This window comes from Cylas formicarius, unplaced genomic scaffold (assembly GCF_029955315.1).
Source record: "Cylas formicarius isolate icCylForm1 unplaced genomic scaffold, icCylForm1.1 PGA_scaffold_10__41_contigs__length_53128322, whole genome shotgun sequence".
NCBI lineage: Eukaryota > Metazoa > Arthropoda > Insecta > Coleoptera > Brentidae > Cylas > Cylas formicarius.
This window is the reverse complement of record NW_026844214.1, coordinates 24,948,824-24,966,763: the sequence shown is the minus strand read 5'-3', so window position 1 is coordinate 24,966,763 and position 17,940 is coordinate 24,948,824. Positions and strand designations below refer to the sequence as shown.

Sequence of the window (17,940 nt, the reverse complement as noted above, 5' to 3'; positions counted from 1 at the left end):
AATGAAACTTATTGTATTGTTAAATTAACTAATAGAAAGAAACGAATACTAAAACCAACATAGTGCTATATGCTATGGTACTAGACGATATAAATGCAAAATCGGCCCTGAGCGGATGACTGAAAATTGATAACAAAGGGGAATATTGGGCAGAGTGAATCTCTACAAAGGATATGGTTGTCGAAAATGATGGTAGCAGATATATAGATTTTTCATCCGCAAAATGCCAATTGGGAAGTTCTAGACACGAAAAATCTAACGGAATATCAGTACATCTATTTTGAAAAAAGTACCACCAAAACAGCAAGGAAATGTCTGCAAATGGCATTATAAACTTCAGAAATTCGACTGAGATAACAAGAGGAGAACACAACGATTTGAATTATAAAGAATGCCCGAAACCAATAAGAGATGCTTACCGAAATTGCAAAAAAAAAAACAAAGTGCACACTTCAGAAATCCGTACTGGTGGAATGATTATGTTGCACAAAAAAAGGCGCGGGTGTAATTTGGTGACGGGAAATATAACAAGAACCTCGAAAAGTATCTATCTGAATGCAGCTAATGAAGACAGAGAGCACTATAAGAACTGCAAAAGGGAACTAGGCAAGTTGATTAAAGATTTAAAAGACCACGGAAGAGACAGTAAAAATTGCAAAGGTTCTGTTACCATTTGTAGACGAAGTAGTGGGGGATAAAATCACTCATGTCAGTTGACAATTTATTCACAGAAACTGAACTCAACAAGGCTATTAAAAACATAAAGACTGGTAATGTAACAGACATCGACGGTATCCTTCCGGAAGCTATTTAAATAGTAGTGAATTTTTATTTAGACTGGCTTCTGGGAGTTATGAACAATCATAATATAACAATTTCCCGACGATAGCTTGTACTCATACTACAGATGATTTGCTCTTGCTAATGGCGTAAATGAGTTATAAGTTATGTTAACAATGTTATCATTAGCCACCGGAAAAAACTGAAACTTTAATGGCAAAAGGAAGATGGAAACGAGTTAACGTCTCTTGTAGACTGGAGAACGTAAATATCATACTCCCCAAAACAGTTAGGTACCTTGCCGTAACGATTGAAGAAAAGTTCAAATTCGGTAAGAACATACAGGCGAATGCGATTCAGGCACAATATCATGCTGCTGCGATATGGACATCGGTAATGGACACTGGCAATTAATTGTAATTCCAGAAAAACATGCTACTACAGGTGGATTCAGCATATAGAACGGTATCTGGGATAGCCCTAGCGATTAGATTTCGCATTCTAGATTACTACGTACAGGAACGAGGCGGCGATCAAAATTAGGAGTAAATTGAGTATGATCCGTAAAGAAAAAGACGAAGTGGAGAGAGCCCTACGGCTATTTCATTAGAGGAAATGAATGAAAATATAGAAAAAAAAACAATATTAAAACCAAATTGATTCTACACAAGCATATTACCAAATTACTAAATTTCATTCTAACGGGGCCATTTTGAGGATTGTTGGAGAACACACAGAAAAAGCAAAAATCCTGAAAGGAGTCAGACAGGGACGTCTTTTGTTATCTTCTTTATTCAGGGGCGCTAGATTATCTGGAAGAGGGTTTTGCAAATAATTAATTAAGTAATTTTACAGTTTTTTTTAATTGTGGTCTATAATTACAGTGTCACCGTGCAGCATATAGAACTACTGTGCGATAGTGCTAAATCACGCTAGTGACCAAATTGGCGTTTATAAAACTTGTTCGAGAATAAACTATTTCGATAGCTCGAAGCGCAAATAAGATTCGAGACGCAAATTATCAGTTTCAATCAAACGTAGGTATAGAAAAGTGTAGGCAAAATTAAATTTACGCTATATACCCAGAGTTAGCGATACGGTTACATTATTAAATCCCGAGCGGAATGCATAATCTCGGATATGAATGGCATTTCGTTCCAAGAATAAACGAAGCGCACCGACTTATCGCTAAGTCAGTTGATTATTTGCAGGCAATAGTTGCACATGTTGCGCAATGTTATCAAAGAACATTAAGCGAAATAACTGCCATATTTCCATTTGTTGTCTTGTGTCCTACGAATTACGCTCAAGCAATTATAAATGATGTTTTCGCATTCTCAAAAAAAACACTACTTACTTGGAACTGAATGTTCTAAGACGTCTGTTTTGCTGTTTATTTAAATTCTAAATATTAATGTGTCCTGCATTAAATCACCTAGAAATTTAGGTATACAAATTTTTAAATCATTTTAACTATGGTGATGTGGTGGGTCCGTGCTTGGTATTAATGGAGGGTACAACTGGGGTTCGTGCTTGAGGTTCATTTACAGCATTCGTAAATATGAAAGAGAGTCCTACAAACTGAAGTGGGACAAATAGCTGACTACGGCAAATAGAAGGAAATTACACTTATTCGTTTGTTTCCATAACATTTTATTGACTCAATTTTTTTTTAATTAAATTAAATTTGGGACTCACGTGCACACCCCTAATCAGACTAAATCGTTCGAACGTTCGTTAACATACATTTACCGCCTGTATAGCCAATTACCCTCTGATTTTTAAGTTCTAAACATTCTCTCTTCTAAACATACTGTTAAAAATTACCTATTTGCGTTTTCGTATTTAGGTATTTTATTTATGCTATTTGTGGAGTGGGGCAAAGAGAAGATTGAGCTGTATAGAAACCATAGAAAAATACTAGCTTTTACCCGCGTATCATTTGTTCATTATTTATTAAATGCTGCGTAACACGTTGCAGGAATTTTTATGACCGTTTGACATTATTTCACTTTATTTAAGGTAAAGATTGAAAAGAAAAATGAATTGAAATTAAAGATCACAATGGTGAAATGAAAAGAAAAAAAAGTAATAAAATCTTCAACTGACAAAATAAAGTAAGTAATAAGGCAGCACTACTTACAAATCTTCTGGACTCCTTCTGAGTCAGTTATTCATGAATCTAACTCGCTGACGTTTAGTCAAGAATCCTGTCAGGTTCTTCTGAAACTGAAGAAGTGAACAGGATCATTGGTGAAGCGTCATCGCGTTCGATTCAACAACAACCGACGCAGGAGGGATCCAGAAGATTTTTAAATAGTAAAGAATAAGTTTTTTTTGTCGAAATTCCCCTTGTATTCTAATCACCAACTCGGAAGGCGTAATCATCCTTTCTTAGATCTTCTAATAGTTGCGTTCCACTACATCTAAATCTCGCCAAAACGATCCATGATTATTAAAATGTAGACTTTACCCTGTTTTCTAACATATAAAAGTACGTAAATACACATTCGTCTAGATCGGTTTGCAACAGGCGCGTGCTTCTGGCGCAAACCGCTCACCTGTGTCCACCATTTCCTGTCGGTTTTTCTACGGTCCCACCTGTATGTTGAGATTGGGACGGAGATAAAAAAGTTCGCTATTTTCCGTACGTTTTTGTTGAGTTTTTTGGAATAATGCGTGGCAATGTAACGATTATTGTGGGATTCCGAAACTTACCAATAAGAGAGTTGCACAACTTTTCATTAAAATTGCGTAGTTCACCATGCGCGACAGAGACATGGGTGGGAGGTTTGATGAAATAACAAATTGCAAGGTTATGTAACATGTCACTGAATGCCTCCTTAACCTTAAAAGAACTATCCGTGAACTTACTAAAATAACTTTATTTTTATTTATAAAATTAAGTATAAATTCAAGACTTCGAAAAACATTTTCTAGACGCTTCTAAATACACTCTAATTTTAAAAAAATCACATTTTATCTTATTTATTTAGAAAATCAATGCCCCAAGTTATCTTGTAATAATGGTAGACAAACATTGGAGGTGGAATCAACCCACCTTTGTAATAAAGTTCGGTGCTACACAAATTCTATATAATCAGATAGTTAATGGGTAGAAAATTAGTTAACATTTAACAATTAAACTTTACAACATCGGGACACTATTGTTGTATACAGTTTATTAATTGACCACGGTTAAAATTATTTAACTGTTATATACAGGAGACCCCAAGGACAAAATTATTTGTTTTTTTACCATTTTAGGTTATATTCGTTGTCGGAAGCCTTTTTTTTTTCTTGTTTTTATGCGTCTATTACACTCTATGTATATTTAATTATTTAATAATTTTGTTGTGTTTTGGTTTGGGTGCACAAACAGATGTTTCCGCATTTTGGTTTGTTGGTATGTTTTCATTGTTTTACTATAGTCACTTAATATTGTTTTTGTGTCAATTTGTAATTGTTCTTAAATAAATAAATAAAATTGTAATCATTTATGATAAGTGTACTATTCAATTATTGCTTTATAAGTAATTAGAATTTGAAATGAAACAACGACTTAGAGGATTTAATTGAAAATCAAAATCTAGCCTAAACTTATTATTTGAAATTATATTATTTGAAAATGCAAAAAAACATGTGTCAATAATGGACAAGTTTGCAGGATATATTTTCATTTTTAATGAAATAATATCGCTCGTTATTTTATTTCTAATTCTAAAACTTACTTACAAAGTAGTTATTGATTAATTATTACGAACTCACTTAAATCATCTCTAATAATAAAGAAACGCAAAAACTGAGTTCGTTTGGATCCCAAATGTTGACACTTGCCAAGCAAAATGGCCCGTGCTATGTCATCACTAATATAGCGTATTGCTTATTTCCGTATCACACTCTTTCATCACGTTATTCCATAGGGTCTCTAATTGTCGGTAACTTTGCCACTCTTTTTCACAAAATTCCTAGCTAGCGACTGTGGAACTTCAGCCGGCACAGAAGGCGCGTCTTCATCCTTTTCGAGTCCGGGCATTTCTGCCGGTTCGAGGATAGCCGGATGCCGGTGGTGGTTTATCCCGCTCGTCTCCTCCTCGCTGCCGAAGTTGCGATTCAGTTCGTAAAACTGAGGTGATTGGGAACAGTCCATGGACTCATCCGACCTTGTACAGGTGAACATTTCCTATAAAAATCAGGAGATGGACGAGATGAATATTTTACATGAAAATAAATATCAACTGAAGGGCAGCCGATTGGGAATACTAGGAGCTCAATTAATTGAGCCCTAGGAAGTATCCAAACGCCCCATGGAAGAGATATGACAATGGTGTGCTGACTGTATATTGACTGGCCGAGACAATTTTCCCAATGCTAAGCATAGCCACGCTTTCAAAGGATTAATACACACAATAACGAATGAACAACCTCGCCACCATCTATCCGCCCGTAAACAAATTAGCCGTGGACCAGAACGCCTCATTGAAATTGATTCGTACGGTCCCGTTAGAGTGAGCCACAGAACGCATGAAATGTTTTTTTACGTTTTTTGATATTTGTACCCCACTTCATTTGAATAGTAAATTATATAAGTTGGGTTTCGTGTTTAATTACACCCCCGGATTTAACAGTTGCTGCAATACAGAATAAGATTTGTACATTTAAAAAGTATAGATAAATTATAAAATTTATTCGATGTAGGTTAACAAAAATTTGTGCTACTATTTCATCAACCATAATCCATAAAATTACAAGCACATCTTTTCATCCTAATAGCAAAATAGTAAGAAATGAGTTAGTGGCAACGACGCGATGAACAGACACAGATTTGTTTAACCTTATTTGTGAATCTTACGTACGTGTTGGGGTACGTGCAAGTTTGTTTTATTTTTGTGAGAGTAGCGAGTTTTTAAAAGTGAAAAACTATTTTGGGACAATAACATTATAGGAACTGAAAATGCTGCAACGGTGTGAAGTTTGCAATAAACTTGGCCGTTTGGATTCATTTCAGGGGTATATAAACAAATCCACGCCGGTATTTATTTTATAACGTCGTGTAACGTTTGTGCATAGTATTGCTTGTTGCTGCAGATTTCCGAGAACCGCTGAAAAGCTAACGTCAGGTGTGATGTGCGTGGAATTTGCAGAAACCAAAACCTGCAATTTGTAGCGGTCACATTAACACTTCTTACCGATGGAGTAAAATTTTTAAACCGAGTTCTGTTTCTAAAAATATTTAATGCTGAAGTTTTTAGACCACATAATTCAAAGAAGTTATTTTATTTAATAACTCATTTTTACTATTTGCTAGACGCGCGCGCCCACACACACACTAACACACACAGACACACACGTGCGCACGCACGCACACAACACACATACACACACGCGCGCACGCACACTTAACTCAATTTCCCAGAACGAGAACTAGGCATATTTTGAGAATATACTGCCTTGAAAATGCCGCATCCAGACTTATTGAGGATCCCTCACCGGCCATGTATTGGTTAAAAATGAAAATTAAAATTTCACGCATGCGCATGTTTTTCATAGTTGCTTGACAAGTCTCTCGCACACCAATGTTACATTGCTCTTCTCTAAAATCATTTTGTTCTACCATAGGAACCATACATATAAACGCACTCGTCTCTTGCCTAAATGCATATGATCACATCAATAGCAATTTCATTAATGATATGCTAAAAAAAATTGATTAAAAAAAATCATATTTTAAAGTTTTCCCCCCTTGTAGTTATTATTCTAAAACTATATAACTGTGAAATCACTATAACTCGGTACTGGAAGATCTAATGATTCCTGATATTCATCCTGTAAATGTATATATGCGTGTTAAAAATGAAAGAGAGACTCCAGAACAATGTTTAAAATAATTATTATTAATTATCCTAATTTTTAAATCCAATAAAATTTACCTGATTAAAGATTGTTTCTTCAGGACATATGAAGCTCCACCTAAATGTCTGGCTTCTGCCGTCAGAATATTTCATAGGTAGGCAGACATGGAACAATTGACAGTCATTTTCCACGTCGGCATAGTACCCGTACTCGCGCCCCTCGCAGCTGAAAGAATCGCTGATTTCCGAGCGGATGCTCGTGGCGTTGCTGGGAAGTGTCAGCAGTTGAGGAGGCAGAAGATGCTCTGGCATTATCTGACGGGGATCGCCACCGCTTAGTTAATTTGACAATTTAGGCAAAGAATTTTATTTTTATTAAATATTTTAATAGCGGTAAAACATACACATTTCTTCATGATGAACCAGGATAAAAAAACTTTTAGTGGCCCATTAGCTCAGTTGGTTAGAGCGTCGTGCTAATAACGCGAAGGTCGCGGGTTCGATCCCCTCATGGGCCAAATTGTTTTTAAACTTCAATTTCAAAGTTAAAAATGGTTTGGTTAGTAGATAATTAATATTTTATATAGATAGATTATCTTTTTTTGTGAAATTCTGAAAACTTTATGTTCTTATTTAACTTGTAACAAATAAAATCGAACTTAGTTCAATAATAATAATTTTGCGTTAAACTTATGATGTATTATTTGAAAGACTTCATTTCAAGCAGAAAAAACGGAGAATAGTATTTTTAAATATCCATTGGACGAGAAAAACAGGTTTTAAAGGAGTAAGTGCAGTTCCAGGAATTTGTCCTCGTAACCTCTTCACAATTACCCAAAAAGTGAAAATAATAAATAAAAGGAATTTTTCATTAAAAAAAAAACAAAACGCAAAAGTGAAATTTTACCTTTTTTTTTTTCACCGAGCGTATATAAACATACATGTATATAGATACCAAATATTGAGAAAAGTGTGTTGAAGAGGTGAAGAAAAATAACCCATACGCTTCAATTAACAAAAATTTATATTGGGTGTTAAATTTTTATTTTTATTATTCTGGTGATTTTAGTATGAAAGTATTTCTTTACGCTTGAAGGGTGCTAAAATCTTTGTTGGTGTTGGCCACACTACTTTCAAATAAACTATAATTTCGATGTAGAAGGATGACTGGTGAATATTAAATGTACAGTGTCTCCCATTTCGGATGGCTTTAACGCGCATCTATACCTTATTAAAAAAAGCTACTGTTTTACCGCTTTCGCAAGACAAGGGTACTTTTTCATTAAATTACGGGTGGGAGAAACAGAAATGTATAGAACTACAAAAGTTGTTTCAAAATGCAAAATTGTCAAAATCGCTCTATAAAATGAGACACACTGTACCTAGGTACAGGGACATTATTTTAAATATCAGTGTGAGTATTTTTTAGTTTTACGAAACATTCTCACTGTAACTTTTGAAGGGAACGCTGAATTAACGTTTTAAAACTCCGATCTTAATCAAGCATGTGGTGTGGCACAAATTTATTTATTTTCATATAGGAAAAGTTACCTTTTTGTTAGAATATGGCGCTCAGATGCCTATTACCATTATCTATGTTTTTGGTCATTTCATATTTTACATTTTAATTCGATTTTTGGCGGACAATGGAAAACACATTTGTTTTTCGAAATAAAATGTATTTGGCGAACGGCAAGAAACATACGTTAATGAGAACATAGAAAATTATTTTAGAAAACTAAAATTGTAAAAAAAGTGAAAAGGAAAGTAAACAAAATACTACTCCTCACGACCTTGAACGCGAGCGCGAATTTGGATCAGTAATCGTATTATAATCACAATGAACGCAAATATAAATAAATCTGGACAATTTATTCTGTTATTTATTATTTTATGTTGGTTTAATCATTTAAAACTAGACGCTGCTCTTCAGAGAAATACAATTTATGCTGATCATAACCATTTCCTATTCTCAAATTTGATAAGTATTTTTAAAAGTAAATTTTATTTAACATGTTATAATAAATTAGCTGGCACTTCAAGCAATTAATATTTTTAAGCAATACATTTTGAACATCGTGAGCAATTAGTTAATCGTATTTTTACTTGGACGTATTAAATATATTTTGAATAATTCTACCGACTCTGAACTATGAATTAGCCATTATCTTATGTCAGGAAAAACAACAAAAATATGTAAGACTTTCGGGTTGGACTGCATAACTTTAATTCCTAATTATATAAAGCGGAATTTGGCATAAACAATAATATTGAAATAATTTTGCCATGATTCAATATATCTTACAAACAATATCCGTCCTAATATCAAAAATGGACGATAATATATTAACGATAATACATGATTAATTTTACTCTAACTTACTTCCTTCTTTCTTTCTTTTTAAGTAGAACACTCTATTCTAACTACAGCGAGATAGAAAAATAGGTCAATAGACATTAAAGTTTTATTTTCATTTTAGATATTTTCTGAACGTAATATTCATGAAGGTAAATTTCCTGGGTTTTATCGCTTAATTATGACAATACAGGGTGGCCCGTTTAAGAGGGTCCTATACCTAAATACAAAAGTTGTTTCTAGTGAAATGACCTTTATTTTATTTTCATAATCATCACTTTTTTACATAGAACGCCCTACATTATATTGCATTTTTGGATAGTCTTACTATTAGACTTACTTATTAGAGACCACCTTCAGAATTCGGGTTATGTATAAACCATCGTTGGTGGGTTGCTTATTAACTTTTTAAACTTTTTTTCATCTATTATTTTTACGAAAATAATCCTTTTCGTTATACAATGATGAAATTTAGAATATTTTCTTAAAATACGTTTCGCCAAATGATACTTATCTCAATTTTCTGAAATATATTTTCTGTATATTATTGGATTTTGCAATAGCCGCTTAAATAGCAATTTCCATTATATAACATAGTACGGATCTCTGACTAACTAAAACGGAACCTTAATTGGCAATTATTTTCCAATAATACATAAATTCTTTTACAATCATTTATTTTTTTAAATATTCATATTCTTAACAATGTGTCTTTAAAAAATATATAGAAATTTGTCTGTTGAAAGACAAAAACATGACTTTTTAACAATGTTCTAAAACGGTTGTGAACAAGTTGATAAAGAACGAGAGTGTGTCGTGGGTTCTACGGCGGTAAATAAGGCACAAAATTTGAAAATTCCAAACTTTTACTGAAAGTAACACTACAAATTTCTAAAGAAACAATAATAATCGCGGGAATTTCTTATCCCCAGGAACACCGTCCCTTAACACGTCTTCCGACCGTCTACCTCACTTCACGAACCGACTTTTTAAAACGGGGATCGCGAATATCCCCTGGTACCGCACTTTACATTTAATCGCGTACCACACCAGTTTCATATCTTAATAATTTAAATCTTATACCCAGTTCTTAATTTTATCTGCCAAAGCCAAAACCCGTACTTGTTATATAATTGAAATTGCTATTAAAGTGGCGATTCGAAAATTCAATAATATACAGGGTGTTTCATTTTTAAAAAAATGGGAAAATATCATTTTGCGAAACGTGGCAATACCGCTTATTTTAAATTCGAAACGGTGAATCACAGACCCACACTCATAGATATCGTTGAATTTGTCTTTGAAAGGACTATTCAAAAGTGCGATAAAATGTTGGGTGTTCTATTTTAAAGAATGTAACTTTGTATATTAAAAAGTGGCAATTAGGAAAATAAACAAAAATAAAGGTCATTTTAATAGGAACAACTTTTGTATTTCATTTTTTTTGTAACCTCCGTAGGTTCGAGATAACCCTGTACGTTTCGGCTCTCGGCCTTTCAGATTCTACAAATTTTTGGTATATTTTTTTGACGTGACAATGATCGGGGATTTTGCTGTCACAGTCATAGAAATAAAAATGGGAGTAATAAATACATATTATATGTATCGCGACATGTAAAGACGTTGATAAAAAACTGTCACAACATGTAACAAAAATAATAATTGTTGTATATAGGGTTAAATAAATACTTAAATGGTATCAAATGATATTAAGTTGAGGTAATTAATAACCAAACAAAAAATCGACTTACATTGTATATTTATAGATTGCCAAAAATTCATAAAGCAAACATTCCGTTACGACCAATTGTAAGTAGCATCGGCTCACAGAACTATAATATTTTAAAAAGCCTGTCTAGTATTCTAACAAAATCAATAGGTCCTGTGTTCGTTCCTAAAAACCACATACTTTTTTCTTTTGATGTTACTTCTTTGTTCATAAATATTCCAACAAACTTTGAAATTCAATGCATCGAAAAAAGATGGCATGAAATTAAAGAAAATATTTTTAAGTTACACCGGTTCTTCATCTTCTAATATTGCCAATTTGGTAATGAAGGAATTAGAAAATGAAGTTATTGTTGGTTTGAATTATGTTCCCGCTTTCTATAAAAGATACGTTGACGACTACATTTTGTGCATTCCTGCCAACAAATTAAATTACACCTACAAAGTCTTTAACTCTTTTCACTCTCGTTTTCATTGCAGCGTCAAAACCGAGCAACAAAACTTAATGAATTCTCTGGATATCAATCTAAAGTACACTCCAGATTGTATCATTGAAACTGATTCGTTTACAAACAATGTTTGGTCACAACGATATCTATATAGGAGGATTTTAAATCACGAATATTCTGTTAAAAATAACAAAACCGAATGCTCGCTGGCTAAACATTCTTTAGAAAAATCGACGATTTTGACTTTGACAAGGTTAAGTTAAATTATCACTTGAAATGCTAGATCCTAATTTCATAAATTATCGTAATGATATTCAAAAGTTATCCAAAATTTAGACAAGCTTAATGAAGTAAATAATTATTAATGATTTTACAATTTTTGGAATCACTATAGAGTTTAAAATATGAATTTAACCCTATATACAACCATTTTTTACTGTTTCTTTTTCTTAGTTTTTGTGACTGTTTCTTACTAACATCTTTTTATTTAAAGTTCTCGATGTATGTATTTACTACTCGCATTTTAATTTCCATTACTGTGATAGCAACATCGCTGATCATTTTCAGATTTTCAGTGCTTTGTTTTTCCGTCATATATATATATATATATATATATATATATATATATATATATATATATATATATATATATATATATATATATATATATATATATATATATATATATATATATATATATATATATATATATATATATATATATATATATATATATATATATATATATATATATATATGATGACACTATATTCCGGGATATCATCCGTTCGCTCGTTGAACTCCGACTGGAATCCTGCATCCGACTGGAATCCTGCAAAACCTGCATCCGACTGGAATCCTGCAGACGTTTCGCCAAAATCTCACTTGGCATCTTCAATGCTCGCGCTCCGAAAACACTTCGAACACTCGGAGCGCGAGCATTGAAGATGCCAAGTGAGATTTTGGCGAAACGTCTGCAGGATTCCAGTCGGTTGCAGGTTTTGCAGGATTCCAGTCGGAGTTCAACGAGCGAACGGATGATATCCCGGAATATAGTGTCATCACATTTTTCCATCCGTGAATCAATACGTGAGAATATATATATATATATATATATATATATATATATATATATATATATATATATATATATATATATATATATATATATATATATATATATATATATATATATATATATATATATATATATATATATATATATATATATATTTTAATTATAACAAAAATTGTTGGAGAACCTGAAAAAACGTATATTTGCAAATTATGTTTTATTTGACCTATTATTTCCGTGCAACAATATTGGAACTTGGGACTTTATTGCAATATTTATTGCAAATAATGCTGCCAAATTTTCAACAATATTGGCAAAAATGTTTAAAATAAACCTTTCTTTTTAAAATAGGTTCAGGAATACATACATATCTAAGAACATGTAAAAAACATGCAAAAAAGTTAAAGAAAAAAGTTATTTGGATTCACTGGTACTTTTAAAATATTATATTACCATTCATATATTGTGTTTGAATTTTCGTTGTCAAGTAACAAGTTTCTTAAATATTATATATTGATGCAATTCCTCGGAACCTTTCCAGACATACATACTCTCCAACTGCAACACGTTATTACATATTAGGGTAACTTCCTTACAGTAGCGAATCTACTTTGGTAGTGTATGTTGATTTTTTAAAAATAAACAAATAAATAAACTAACCAAAACTAGCATTAAAAATTTGAATGAAAAAAATTATAAAAGTTGTATATAGTTCAAAATATTAGCAATTTAACTTTGTTTTTCATTATAAATATGCCATAATGGCAAAAAATAATAGAACATTACAGAAACGTAGCCTAATCAGTTTGTTTTTATTGTTATTTTTATACAACAAATAATCTCATGTCTATACAATGTTTTCCTAAAAAAAAGTAACACCCTGTATAATTTACCTATTAACTTTACAATTCGAATTGATAAATGTACGTAAAATTTTTTGAAATCTTAAAAGAATCTGCATTTCTTTAAAAAAATAGGAATTCAAATAATTATACCGAAAAAATATAAATAAAAATAGAAAAAATGGTACGTACCCTGATACTAGGAGCGGCATAAGTCAAACACAATACGGTTGGCAAAACCAAAACCGAAAACATTTTTACGCGAAGTCCCTGACGCCCCATAGAAATCATTCGTCACTGTGCGACAACACCAGGGCCCAATGACTTTTATAGGATCCAATATGTGATCGTGGCGGAAGGAAGAAGAAGATAGAAGACCTCCCGCTTCTGCGAGTTGGGTGCCAACGAATCGAGATTTTAAATCACTGCCCATTCTTTTTTATTTGTTGAAACTACATAGGACTACGTAGGACATTTATTTTAAGATCATTGCTAACAATCTGAAGACCTTGATTGTATTTCAAGTTTTCCCAAAAAATGAAAATCGTTAAATCGTTTTAATTGAAAAAATGATTTCTTTACCTTACCAAAAAATAGGGCTTGTTGTTTGACTATGTCGGCCAAATTTTGTAGAAGATAATCAACGGCCAATCAGCGAAACGGGGCCATACTTAATATTCTAGAAGACCGCTTGAATCGCTGTAATTTATCGCCTTTTAATGAACGGTACCGCCAAAACAATTAGGAGTACAGTACTGTTACGTCCCTACTTGGTAAACCATGATTCGTTCGACACCAAGATATTTGTATAAACTTCCGTTAAAAAATTCGATTTAAAAAAAAATAAATTTTATCCAATCAGCTAAAGAATATAAAAAGTCAAATGTCCAAAAGTGTGTCTAGTGATCAAGTTGTTGCTTTTACTGTTGGATCTTCGAATCCCTTGGTCGGCCAATTTGTATTCGACATCTCTTTATATTTTCATCTTCCTCACCAAGCTGCTCCGTGACCATCGCTAGGATAGTGGTGGTCGTGAAATGATTCCTGCTGATAGATCAGTTTATGATTCGGTTCTTTCAGCTTTTTCAACTCCGTGAAGAATTGGAGTTTCTTGAGCATTAATCCTGCCATGGATACCATCAACATCTTAACGGAGATTACTGTGCCGACAAACTTTAGCAGAAGGTCTAATTTCTCTTTGATGGCGTAAAGCATCATCATCGACGACAATGTGTTCATAAATTCTTGTACCTTCTTCAGCGGTTTCTCACGATTTTTCGTTTGAACGCTAGCCTTGAGTTGTCCATTTTTCCTGGGTCGTTTTTTCGCTAACTCTGAAACCGTATATTTACAAATTACCAAAAAAAAATACAGAAACACATTGGGCTTGGCGTGCGAGTGCATCTGAAAAACGGTGAGTATCTTGGTGCATTGTAATTGTTATTGATATCATTTTTGGACACTTATTCACTTATATAGTGTTATACTGTTTTGGTATTTGATATGAACGTTGGGTCAAAAGTATGGCAGAAAAGAATTATTACTACTATAAAAACTCTCTTTCTCTCTCGCTCTCTCTCTCGCGCGCACACACACACACACACACACACAAACACACACACACACACACACACACACACACACACACACACACACAAACACACACACACACACACACACACACAAACACACAAACACACAAACACACAACACACACACAAACACACAAACACACACACAAACACACACACACAAACACACACACACACACACACACACACACACAAACACACACACACACAAACACACCCACACAAACACACACACACAAACACACACACACAAACACACACACACAAACACACACACACACAAACACACACACACACAAACACACACACACAAACACACACACACACAAACACACACACACACAAACACACACACACACAAACACACACACACACACACAAACACACACAAACAAACACACACACACAAACACACACACACACACAAACACACACACACACAAACACACACACAAACACACACACAAACACACACACAAACACACACACACACACAAACACACACACACAAACACACACACAAACACACACACAAACACACAAACACAAACACACACACAAACACAAACACACACACACACAAACACACACACACAAACACACACACACACACAAACACACACACACACACAAACATACACACAAACACACACACACACACACACACAAACACACACACAAACACACACACACTAACACACACACACGCACACGCGGAAGTTATTTTACTGAGTTCTATTGGTACCAAAGACTAACAATCCTGTCTTGCTACTATTTAATTTTAAATAGATGTTAATATTATCGATAGTGAGATTAACATCCACACATGAGATTTACAGAATTAAAAAAAAAACTGCGAAATTAGCTGTATACACAGAAAATATTAGAGCAAGATACTACCTTGGGAAACTGCCCTATCAATTAAAGTAAACCTGTCTTCTAGGTGGATCCCAAAATATTTAAATTTTAAATATAAAATTGATTGAACTTTAATATCAAATGCTTTACTACCGAAAAACGACTACCGGAACAAATAGGTCAAATTCACAAGGCATCCACAAGGATAATAAAAACTACGAAGTACCTATAACTGGAGGAATAAAAAAACTCCTTAAATAGAAAAAAAAGCACTTTATTTGTTTTCCTTAATAAATAAAAGCGATTGCTAAAAATTGTTCTCGCACTGCCACAACTTACAAAATCCAGAACAATATTTCAGACTACAGGTATGGCACACAAGATCCGAATTCCATTTAAACCGGCCCTGGATGTAAAACAAACATTGCCTTTGAGCCTTTTTTTGAGAAATAAACGTCCTGGTTTTTCTGGTGAATAGTATAACTATCGAATGTTTACTAATTTAGTAAAAATTAAGAATTCTAAATATTCTAAAAAAATCAAGAGCTTAAACACGGTGGCCAATCGAAAACGTACAGGCAAGTTCTTGTCGAACACAATTTGAGGATAGTTAAATTTGTTTTTAAAATAAAAATAATGATTGTGTGGATTGCCTATATAATCGATGTATAGCATGATGCACGTCCACTATCTGATCTAAGAAATGATATGATAATGCAATACAATAATACAATAATTTTCAATTAACATAATATAACAATTTTCTGTTTTTGATTTTTTAGAATAAATTAAAGAATCAGTATGATGGTCTCTGGTATTGTTTGAAATGTTATATTTTATACCATAAAGTAATATACAAAATGTAGTAAATTTGCAAAACGCGAAACGTAGCAACGCTGTTCCATGTAGCTACTTCAGCATTTTCGAAAAACGAAGATAAATTCTTCTGCACATGAAACATCGCATAACAGATCCCCACTATTATATATCGTTGAACTTGTCTTGAAACTCGCTCACGGAATGTGTATCAATACACGAGCTGAAGAAGAAAGTAGAAAAAACTATTCACTCCGTATACATATAGAAATAAGAAGCTTTTACATTAAACTTTTTTATGTAGATCTTATGTGTACCACGCAATGTTTCGTTGATTATTTCAAATTTACATGCTTAATGCTTACAAAAACCTGGCTTCCTTACAGCCAAAACCACAATTTACAATTACAATTACCCTCGCATGTATTTTCTATAAAAAAAAGTTCAAAACTTTTATTTTTTCGGACAAACATCAATTTTTGTACAAGTAATTTTCAATTTTCAATATTTCAATATTCAAAAATATTATTTATATTGTAATCAATCCACAATGTTATATTCGTTCGGAAATATCCAAGAGCGTAGTAAATTCATTATTTAAATTAAAAATTAAACATGAGTTTAGACGCCACCCCGTATGAAATAATTACTTATGCGCATTATGAAACTCTTGAAATGCGTTTGACTATGAATTGTGTTGAATGAACTGAAAGGTACAGGAGGTGCTAAAAAAAACCATATAACGCCACAATAGATAGGGTGTTGCACTTAAATATATATTTTTTGTATTCGCACACTTTTATGAAACACCTTGTCCATTTGAAAATATTTTTAAAATGCATATATTTTGATTTTATGAAACATCTATTGAAATAATTGAAAATAGTGACAAAAGAGGGGATATATAACTTTTCCACATTACTGAGATATCCTGTCCCAATTCTACCTCGTTAAAAATTGCACAAGTGCGTGGGGTGCATACACTAAATTGTTTTATATAATCGCTTCAGAAAGTTAGATTATGTTTTTCTTATGGCGCGCCCTTTAATTAATTTTAACACAACTTATTTAATATATTCGACATCTAAACTCACTTCTTTATATTCGCTACTTTTCAAAAATAGTATATTATGCAACAAGTGCGGTAAGCGACATTTGACTCGGGAGTTTATTTGACACGAGCGGAGCGCAGCGGGACGAGTTTTTAATAAACGAGTGAGTTAACAAGTTTACCGAACGTGTTGCATGCTATACCTATTCTACGACCGTCAGTTTTTGGGTACATTTTAGCAAAACAACACGAATACATTCACTGACATGACCGTCAAAGCGTGGGAAATATCTCCAAAAACATCCGATTGCTCCCAATTCCGTGCGGTAAAATCCCGGAAATGTCCGAAGTAGCTCGGATTCATGGAAAAAGACATTGACGTGGTAAAGTGACACTTCCCGCACGCTAGATCGGTGGGTAATTAGTATTTTACAGACGGGAGTGGAAAAATACATTAATTACAATGATTTTTTACAAATGCTGCACGCAGTTTGAAGTAAAGGAACAAAAATGAAGAAATTCTTCCTCAATTTTTTCGTAA

General features: G+C 33.1%; 1 protein-coding gene and 1 non-coding gene across 2 annotated transcripts; one reads left to right on the top strand and one right to left on the bottom strand.

Moving 5' to 3' along the window:
• Positions 1-2,195: 2,195 nt before the first annotated feature.
• Positions 2,196-13,370, bottom strand: LOC132699766 (uncharacterized). Its single transcript, XM_060666650.1, has 3 exons — positions 13,275-13,370; positions 6,711-6,947; positions 2,196-4,963 (listed from the first exon to the last, which is right to left on the bottom strand). Exons 1-3 carry the CDS (start codon positions 13,362-13,364, stop codon positions 4,709-4,711), a joined length of 582 nt encoding a protein of 193 aa, XP_060522633.1. The 5' UTR covers positions 13,365-13,370; the 3' UTR covers positions 2,196-4,708.
• On the top strand, positions 7,077-7,150 carry Trnai-aau (transfer RNA isoleucine (anticodon AAU)). Its single transcript has one exon. It is a non-coding gene; the product is annotated as a tRNA-Ile (tRNA).
• Positions 13,371-17,940: the final 4,570 nt, after the last annotated feature.